The 10451-nt window shown below is 49.1% G+C and overlaps 1 protein-coding gene across 1 annotated transcript in view; it reads right to left on the bottom strand.

The window, feature by feature from the left end:
- Window positions 1-2043: 2043 nt before the first annotated feature.
- SNX1 (sorting nexin 1) overlaps window positions 2044-10451 on the bottom strand; it is a 77412-nt gene continuing 69004 nt past the window's right edge. Inside the window, exon 15 of the mRNA XM_077264003.1 lies at window positions 2044-2730. Within this exon, the coding sequence (XP_077120118.1) occupies window positions 2680-2730 (51 nt within the window). The 3' untranslated portion in view covers window positions 2044-2679. The remainder of the gene's footprint in view (window positions 2731-10451) is intronic.

Genomic DNA, 10451 nt, shown 5'->3' with positions numbered 1-10451 from the left:
TCAATACCACCTAACATCGCAGCCAGGGCCGGCTCCAGGTTATCGTGGGCCCCTTTAATACATACCATGATTCATTATGCATAGTTATATTGGTATAGTACAATGCCAAATATTTCACTTCCTTCTTACTTTATGTGAGTGATACCTATTGTAAATTCTATAACAGCTCAGAAACCAGCAAATCCTTGCCACACACAGTGCGTGAACGTGGAGGGGGGGGGGGGGGGGGGACCAAAAATCTGCAGACTTTTCATTTTAGATCAGACAGTATAGTCCTCCATACAGTGTTATGGGCATCACAGTCTTCCATACAGTATAATGAGCCCCATATATTGCTCCAGACAGCATAATAAACCCCATATATTGCTCCATACCGTATGAGCCCCATATATTGCTCCTCACAGAATAATGGGCCCCATACTTTATATAATGGCCCCATATTGCTCCATACAGTATAATGGCCCCATATAATGCTCCATTGATAAAAAAAAAAAAAATACTCACCTCTCCCCGTTGCGCCAGTCTCTTCAGCATCTTCTGACTCTCTGCTCAGAGGGCGTGCTGTAGTGACAACGTGTCCTCTGCCCTGAGACATCACAGAGAGTCAGAAGACGCTGAAGAGACCAGAGCAGATCAAGGAGAGGTGAATATTTGCGGTGAGGTGGGTTGGGGGTTACCGGTGCCAGGATTGGCACCGGATTCCTGACTCAAGGGCCCCATAGTGTGCCATTGTCCATGACAGCGTATGGGGGTCCCACACGTTCATCCAGTGCCCCAGCACTTACCTGGGTGCATCAGGTGGTGACGCTGGCCCCGATCACAGCCACAATAAAGAAAAGCAGTTCCAGCCATCACATTAGGGGGTAGTTAATTAAATGTTTGACCAAATATAGCAAGGTAATTTTTAAGTTCATAATTTTGTATGGTCCCCAAAAGGTGGTATAAATAGCGAAATGGCCCTCGGAAGAAAAAAGGTTGACCACTGCTGGAGTAGAGTAACACATGACCACTGTTCTGTGGAGATTCGGAAACGTATTCTATGGCGTGACGAATCAGTGGTTCTCAATCTAGAAGTCTGATGGACGAGGATGGGTTTAACTGAAGTGAGAACATTACTAGTCTGACTACATTGTGCCAAATGTAGTTTTGTGGAGGAGGGATAATGCTAGGTACTTATTTTTCAAGGGCTGGCCTTGGCTCCTTGGTTCCACTGAAGAAAATCTTAATGCGATATCATACCGAGGCATATTAAAAAATTGTATAACATTGTGGGAACAGATTGGGGAAAGCCCTTTACTATTCCAGCATGAGTATGCCACAATGAAATTAGCACGGACCACAAAAGACATGGTTGCGTGGGTCTGATGTGGAAGAACTTGACTGGTTCACACAAAGCATGACCACAACCTCATGAAACACCATTGGAATGAACTAGATGAGAAATTACATGGCGAATAAAACAACACTTGCACAGAAATTTAATAAAAAATATTACCCTGAAAAATATATATTAGAGAAAGTTTAATAACAGAAAATCTCTGTGCATATGGTACCAGGCCAGAGTCAAAGCCATGGCAAGCTGTAACATCGTAAGGGTATGTTTCCACTGTCAGGATGGCCGGCGGTATCGCCGCAGCGGCGAAGCCGCTCGGCGCTAAGCCCCGCCCCCTTTCTGGGACGCGATCATGCCTGATGTGTTAACTCTTCACATCCGGGATGATCGCTCTCTCCCATAGCGCCCTGTGATATGCCTTGCGGGGACGCTGCGTCCCCGCAAGGTGTACGGACATGCTGCGATCTGAAAAGACGCGCAGCATGTCCGGAGTCGCAGGGCCGCCGCGTGCGGGTTTCCACGCATAGTGGAGACGGGATTTCATAAAATCCCCTCCACTATGCTGGAACATCTGGACGCTGCTTGTTTGACGCTGCAGCGCTGCGCAGCGTCAAACAAGCAGCGTTTCCTGAACGTGGAAACATACCCCAAGGGTAATGTGATGCTTCCATCTCTACCCCAGACACCCTAAACACATGGGAATACACAAGAACGTTTTAACTCATTTTATTGAATAACTGTGTGGTTCTTGTAGAACAGAAACACTCCATTCTTTGTGTCTGTGTCATAGCCAAAAAAATATACATTATATATTTATATTAATAAACCCTCCCAAGAAAGTCCCACTAGTTTAAACATTTTTTTTGTTTCTTTTTTTTTTCCACAGAAAGCCCTAAATTATCAATTTGTATAGTTAAGAAAATATATGTGGAAGTTAAATGAAAAATATACACAAGAAATGTTAACAGATGCAGATGTGTCCTTAAGTGCTGGGACATAACTGTCCATATCTAGGTTAACTCTCGCCAGTCAAACCAGTCTGGAGGTTACAGCCAAGGTCTCCTGGCTGATCAGGCTACAAGAGATAATGTTGAATACGTGTCCATACATGAGGCACTAGGCTGTAACAGTAGAGATCCATCCACGCTCTGCACAGCAATGCGTAACAGACCTGACTCAGCACTGATGGGATTAGCAGAGACAGACCGCATCAAGTAGATGTAGAAGCATATTGAGATTGTGATTCAAGGGTCTCTAAAAGGCAAGAGGTATAATATTTATATGTATTTAAAAAAATGGCAGAAGAGAAGTAGCATAGTTTGGGCTGTAATTCTGCTCCTTGGAAGTTAGGATATAACTTTTGCTTCTGGTAGAAATGCTTCCCAGTACTTGGCGAGCTGCAACAATAGGAAAAAGAAAGATTATATGGTTTGGTATAGCAAAACAAAATCAAAAGTATATATGATGGTCTCAAAAGGTGAATGGTGATTAATGTTGGTTTGTGTACTGTCTCTAAAGAGGAGTCTTGTAATGCAGGCAGCGGAATACGATAACCACAACAGCAATAGTGGAACAGAAAGCAGAATCAATCTGCTTCACGTTGTGCTTTCTCTATGAGACACTTAAATCCAATGCACCCTATAGTTACAATAGCCCCAGACTTTTGCATCTACACTCCTGCTCATCGTTATTGGCACCCATGAAGTGCAAGTACATAATGTTGAATATCTCTTGAAAAAAACAAATCAAGTGAAACAGTTTTTTGTATAGAGAACTCGTGTTAAATACAAAAGAGCAAATGATAAACAACTTAAAACAAAAAACAATAGGAGGGAAAAATAGAAAAACATAAAGCTTGTTGTGACACTGGTATCGGCACCCTTTATATTCAATTTGTATGGAAAACGTTTTTGGCTCGCCTGTGGTAAATCACAAATAAGAATCACCTGTGATTACTGTATTTTTCGGACTATAAAACGCACCCAGGTTTTAGAGATGGAAAATAGGGAAAAAAATATTTGAAGCAAAAAATGTGGTAAAATATTTAATAACATAAATAACATACTATTATATGTGGTATTACTATATATATAATAGTATGTTATTATGTTGGAAGCTGTGGATAGAAGATGGTGCTGTGGGACCAGTGTGGGGTCTGTAAAGTACTATATGAAGACGCTGGAGGGCGAGTATAAGAATGGGGGTACACGGCTTATATTTAAAGCACCACTCCAGCACTGAACAATAACACTGGAGTGCTGCTTTAAGATCCCAATGGAGAACTATAACTCCCAGCATATCATGCAGATCCTATGACATGCTGGGAGTTACAGTTCACCACATAGTGGCAGAGTGCATTTTTATGTGTTGAGATTAATGAACTTTTAATTAATACTAACGTGTATAGGCTGTGCAGGTCCTGCAGCCAGCCACACTGTGGTGAGGTAAAGAAGGGCCGGAGCATCACAACCGAGGAAGCTGCATTGTTTTCAGTAAAATGTCTGCAGGACCTTATGACATCATGAAGAGGGAGGGATCTGTGCAGTCATGTGACCTCACACAGGTCCTATGCTGGAGCACTCAGTCAGCATCTGCAGGAGCCCGCGCTATGCGGTTAGGTATGCTGCAATCTCTCCTCTGGCCCCCTGCTCCTGCCCCCTCCTCCAATGGACACACGATCTCCCCAGTCGCTGCAGGAATCCGGCACTGGGGAAACCATGTGTGTCCACTTTTTAAGTGAAGGAATATTCATTTGCTGCTCCCCGCCCACTGTTCGGCGCTGACAGGTGGACAGCGAAGCGGCTAATGAATATTCCTTCACTTTAAGCATCGGGACCACGTGGTTTCCCCAGCGCCATATTTCTGCAGCGGGGACATTTTCCTACCTCCTGCGAGTGCGATCCCACTCCGCCGCTGCCCCCTTCCCACATGTTACATTTGGAAAAAAGACGCACCCAACACTTTCCTTGGAGGAAAAAAAGTGTGTTTTATGGTCCGATAAATACGGTAATTGTCGGTGCCCATGTGACATGAAATAGCCAATGAATGATAACGTCAGTGTTTTAAAAAGCCGCATGTTAGGCCCTGTTCTTTTGTCACAATGGTGACTTTATTCTGGCTTTGTCTTTACTTACAATACAACTATAGGATTAGTAATGGATAGATGTCTTATAGACGTCTCTCTCAATTACTAAGCCGTGGGCTTGATGTCACCTGACAATACAAAGGTGACACCAACCCCACAAATATGAACCCCACTTGCCACCGCTACAGGGCAAGTTTGAAGAGTCAGGCAAAGCACCTGAATTAGCGCATCTAATAGATGGGCCTTTTTTCGGCATCTGCGGGCTGCTATTTTTATGCTAAGGGGGGCCTATATCAATGGCCCCTTACCAGCCTGAGAATACCAGCCCCCAGCTGTCATCTTTAGCAAGACTGGTTGTCAAAAATAGGGGGGACCCCATGCCGTTTTCTTTTCTCCTTCGCCACATTGGGGACACAGGACCATGGGTGTTATGCTGCTGTCACTAGGAGGCTGACACTAAGTTGAAACAAAAAGAGTTAGCTCCTCCCCTGCAGTATACACCCTCATGCTGGCTTCCAGAGACCCAGTTCAAGCTTAGTGTTCGTAGGAGGCACACTGGATTTAACCCTTTTTACTGGACGAAGGGCGATGGAACCTTTCAAGGCTCCGATCTCCCCGAACCAACAACAGGCGAGCACGGGAGTTTTACCTCTCCGTATCATCTCCTGCGACGTGGGATGCCACTGCCTGAGCTGATTTTTTTGGGGCGACGGGCCCCTTCAAGGGCACCGATCTCCCCCCTCCTTATAGACGAGCACATGGAGTGTCCTCTTCTGCAGCCAGGCTTATTGCCAGACATTCTGCCCTGCCCACCAGGTCTTACCCTCGGCTGTTCAGAGGCTCTCTGCATTGTGGCGTCCGTGCAGCCCCCACTGCATCACCAATGAGAAAGCGGATGATGGGAGGAGGCGGACTGTTCCTCTCCACCCCCCTATTATGGGGATGGTGGATAGAGGCTTCCCCAACCCTGCACCGTCCTAACCACCCCGGGCACAGCTAACCTGCTGCAAGCTGCTCCGCAATTCCCCTCCATACGGGGTAAGTGCCACCTGGGGGGGGGGGGGGGGTGTTGGTCTTTCCGGCGGTTCTGGAGGGCTCATCTGTCAGAGTCCCCGCAGGGCTGCTAGGCAAGTTTTTTCGGCGGTCCGCGGCCGCGCGCCGGGCCGAAGCCATAGATTTAGTCCCCGGCTTCGGCCTATTGCGGGCCGCATCCCAAAAGGCCCCGCCCACTGCTCGCATCATCTTGCGGCTCCGCCCCCGGACCTGGCGCTTCTCGCTCTTTGCAAAATTACCCTCACAGCCCCCAGCGGCCATTTTTTTCCTCTGCATGCCGCAGCTCCATCAATTCTACATGTGCCAGCGTTTTTTCTTCTGGACGCCAGTCTTCTATCAGCGCCACGTCATCTTTTTGCGGGACACAGGACCCGAGTAAGGAGACCGCATTAGGTGCTTCCCTGCAGCGCTACCCTAGCTTCCACCTAGCAGCATTTCCTGTTACTTATATTGGGGTACATCATGTCGCAGTCAAGGGCCAAAAAGATCACCAAGGTGCATACTACCTTTTTTACTGCATGTACCACCTGCCAGGCTCCACTCCCTCGGCCTCAAAGTTCCCCTCTCTGCTCATCCTGCGATGCCCAATGTACCCAGGAGCCCTAGGTCGCCACCAACCTCAGTGTATCTAGCCCCCCTGAGTGGGCCGCGTCACTGTCACAGTCCATGGATTCTTTAGCCAAAGTGATTAAATCCCTTCATGACCCCTCTGGGGAGCGGAGCATTCTTTTTTCTGGGTTAAGAGATCCCACCATAACAGGGGAATCATCGGCCAGCAGGGGCCGCTCTCACCGGAAAGAGGTACGGTGATCCAAAAAACGGATCCGAACTACCACTCCTGAGCATTCACCACACCATTCAGCCTCTGGTAGCTCCACTTCTCGCTCACCCTCTCCAGGGGCTTGTAGCGATCACGACTGAGTACGAGTCTGATGCATCCTTAGATCCGGATTCTCCGGAGTTTAGATCTACTGTTGACTCCCTCATCGAGGCAGTCAATCATGCGCTAAAAGTGGACGATGACCCTAATTCGGCTCCGGATCATTCGGTTTCCTTTACGAGAACCAAGCGTTCCCATAAGGTGTTCGCCTTTCATCCAGATTTCCTGGATATAGTCCGGCGACACGTGGAGCGACCGGATAAGCGCTTTACGGGCAAAAAGGCCCTGGAATCGAAGTATCCCTTTTCCGCAGATCTTGTTAAAGATTGGACGGAACCTCCATTAGTAGATCCTCCGGTATCGCGCTTGGCTACCAAAACGCTCTTATCCGTACCTGATGGGGCTTCAATTAAAAATCCCACAGAACGCCAGTTAGATTCCTTGGCTTGCTCAGTGTATGAAGCCTCAGGTTCCTCTCTATCTCCTTCCTTCGCTGTGGCTTGGGTCGCCAAAGCAATGGTTTTCTGGGCAGATGCCCTTGCAAAATCCATTCAGGAACAGAATCTTCTATCTGAGGCGGCAGATCCTGCCAAACAAATTGCCATGGCTGGAGATTATGTGATGTATACGTCTTTAGACGCAGCGGACTCTGCGGCAACTGCGGCTTCAAACACCATCACCATTAGAAGAGCTATTTGGCTTAGAGAGTGGCGCGCAGATTCCTCCTCAAAAAAGTCTCTGATTTCTCTTCCCTTTCAGAGCGGACGTCTCTTTGGAGAAAAATTAGACCAGCTTATTTCCGATGCTATAGGTGAGAAGAGCAAGTTCCTCCCGCAACACAGGCCTAAAGCTGCCTTTCAGCGCCAACAATATTTTCGTTTTCGGCCCTTTCGCAGTAGCCCATTCTGGTCCAACTCCACAGCCTCGTCCAGATCAGAACGATCTCCGCGCACAGACAGACTCTCGACCTTCATACAGGCCTAATCAGTCCTGGCAAGGAAAGCCTAGACAACCGAGGACCAGAGGGTCCAGGCCTGCCAGATTTCCTTCACAATGACTCGGGGAGTATTCCAGTCGACACCTCCAAAGTAGGCGGACACCTGCTTCTTTTTCAACAAAGTCTGGCTTTCCGTCGGCCACGACGAATGGGTCAGAGATCTGGTGTTTTCTGGTTACAAAATAGAATTCTCTGCCTCTCCTCCAGCACGGTTTTTCCCCTCTCGTCTCCCAAGTTTGGGGGCTCAATCTCGCGCACTTTACCGCGCCATCGAATCCCTCCGCCAAAACGGGGTCAGTGTTCCGGTCCCAGAACACCAGAGGTTTTTACTCAAACTTCTTCGTCGTTCCAAAAAAGGACGGAACGGTGCGCCCTATTTTGGCCCTGGAGCTCCTAAACAAGTACGTAAAAGTTCGGCACTTCAGGATGGAGTCCCTCCGATCAGTCATTTCCTCAATGGACACAGGGGAGTTCCTAACATCAATAAAGATCAAAGATGCTTATCTTCATATCCCAATCTTCCTGCCACATCAAAGGTTCCTCCGTTTCGCCATCCAAGAGGACCATTTTCAATTCACGGCCTTACCCTTCGGCCTTCCCACTGCGCCCAGGGTATTCACAAAGGTCATGGCGGCTGTCATGGCCATTCTTCACTCCCGAGGAGTAGTCGTGTTACCATACTTAGACAACCTCCTGATAAAAGGTCCGTCTTATCAGGCCTGCGAGGCAAGCGTCCACATTACCTTGGATTCTCTTTCACGCCTGGGCTAGTTAATCAACTTGGACAAGTCTTCCCCCGTTCCTGCCCGACGGATCTCTTTCCTAGGCATGATCCTGGACACGTCAAATGGGCTGGTCTTGCTCCCTCTGTCCAAGGCCCAAGAGCTTCAGCAGGGAGCTCGGACGCTCTGTCGTCCTCGTCCGCAGTCCATTCGGTTTGCCATGAAGATCCTGGGGAAAATGGTGGCCGCAATAGAAGCGATTCCCTTCGCTCAACTCCATCTCCGCCCCTTACAACAGGCTCTGCTGGACAATTGGGATAGGAGTCCCTTATCCCTCGATCTGCCATGTCCTCTGTCTCCACGGATCAGGCAAGCCCTCAAATGGTGGACTCTGGGATCATCTCTCTTCCAGGGGAGGTCTTTTCTCCCGATCTGCTGGCTGGTGGTAACTACCAACGCCAGTCTCCTCGGTTGGGGAGCGGTGTTTCGACACCACACTGCCCAGGGGCGTTGGACAATTCGGGAGTCGAGACTTCCCATAAACATCTTGGAGATTCGAGCGATCAGACTTGCCCTGAGACGTTTTCACTTCCTGCTCGCGGGTCACCCAATTCGAATTCAATCAGACACCATCACAGCGGTGGCATACATAAACCATCAGGGGGTACCCCCAGCAGGGCAGCGCTGCAGGTTTCCCGCATTCTCCATTGGGCCGAGACCAACCACTCCACCATTTCCGCAGTGCACATTCCAGGCGTCGAGAACAGGGCGGCGGATTTTCTCAGCCGTCAGGGTCTCTCCTCGGGGGAGTGGGAACTCCATCCAGAGGCTTTCCGGCAAATCTGCCTTCGCTGGGGAACTCCGGATGTGGATCTGATGGCGTCCAGACTGAACGCCAAAGTTCCCAACTTCATAGCACGTTCTAGGGATCCCCAGGCCATCGGGGTGGACGCAATGATATCCTCATGGCATCGTTTCCAACTCCCGTACGTGTTTCCTCCTCTTCCCTTACTGCCGAAAGTGATCCAAAAAATCAAGACGGAGGGGGTTCCGGTGATTCTTGTCACCCCGGATTGGCCACGTCGCACATGGTACGCGGAGCTCGTTCAACTCGTATCCGAAGTCCCTTGGCAGTTACCAGTCCGCCCATATCTGCTTCGCCAAGGGCCGATCTACAACCAGAGCTCAGGGGCCCTACGTTTAACGGCGTGGCTGTTGAAGCCTGGATTCTAATTCAAGCCGGTTTCTCCCAACAGGTCATTCCCACCATGATAAGTGCTCGCAAAGCGTCTTCCGCTTGCATTTATCACCGCACTTGGAAAACCTTCTTCTCATGGTGCAGGCTCCGCGGTCGCCCTCTGCTTGTTTTCTGAATTCCTTCCATTTCGGATTTTCTCCAGTCCGGCTTGGATTCCGGCCTGGCGCTCAGTTCCCTCAAGGGTCAGATCTCAGCGTTATCTGTGTTGTTCCAACGTAAGATTGCTGCCAACTTGCAAGTCAGGACCTTCATTCAAGGTGTCTCCCACGTGGTCCCCCCTTACAGAATGACGTTAGAGACCTGGGATCTCAATTTGGCTCTGAGTGTTCTTCAGGAATCTCCGTTTGAATCTCCGCAGGATGTCCCGCTGATTGCCCTCTCCTGTAGGTGGCTGTCCTTGAGGCAGTAACATCTATAAGGCGGGTCTCAGAGTTGTCCGCCTTATCCTGCCGGGCGCCTTTCCTTCCACCAGAACAAAATAGTCCTACGTCCATCTCCGGCTTTTCTCCCTAAGGTGGTTTCACCTTTCCACCTTAATGAGGATATCATTCTTCCCTCCTTCTGCCCACAGCCAAAACATAGGGTCGAAAAGGCCCTTCACACCCTGGACGTGGTACGGGCCCTTAGGAGGTACATTTCTAGAACTGCTCCTTTCCGCAAATCGGACTCCCTCTTTGTGCTTCTGGAGGGTTACAGAAAGGGTTTAGCCATGTCTAAGGCCACGATAGCCAGATGGATCCATTCAGCTAATCAACAATCCTATCGGGTCAGGGGCAGTCCTATCCCGGCGGGGATTAGAGCACACTCTACTCGGTCGATGGGTGCTTCCTGGGCCATCCGGCACCAGGCAATGGCGGAGCAGGTTTGCAAGGCCGCAACATGATCTAGCCTGCATACTTTCACAAGGCACTACAATGTTCACATTCAATCTTCTACGGATGCGGCCCTTGGCAGACTATTCTGCGTCCGTCGCACATTTATAGTCAGATGGTACACAGAGTTATTTGGTTGTATTGTTTCCCACCCAGGGACTGGTTTGAGACGTCCCATGGTCCTGTGTCCCCCAATGTGGCGAAGGAGAAATAGGGATTTTTGTGTACTCACCATAAAATCCTTTTCTCCG

The sequence above is a fragment of the Ranitomeya variabilis genome, chromosome 5 (genome assembly GCF_051348905.1).
Source record: "Ranitomeya variabilis isolate aRanVar5 chromosome 5, aRanVar5.hap1, whole genome shotgun sequence".
NCBI lineage: Eukaryota > Metazoa > Chordata > Amphibia > Anura > Dendrobatidae > Ranitomeya > Ranitomeya variabilis.
This window is presented reverse-complemented; position numbering and strand designations above follow the sequence as displayed.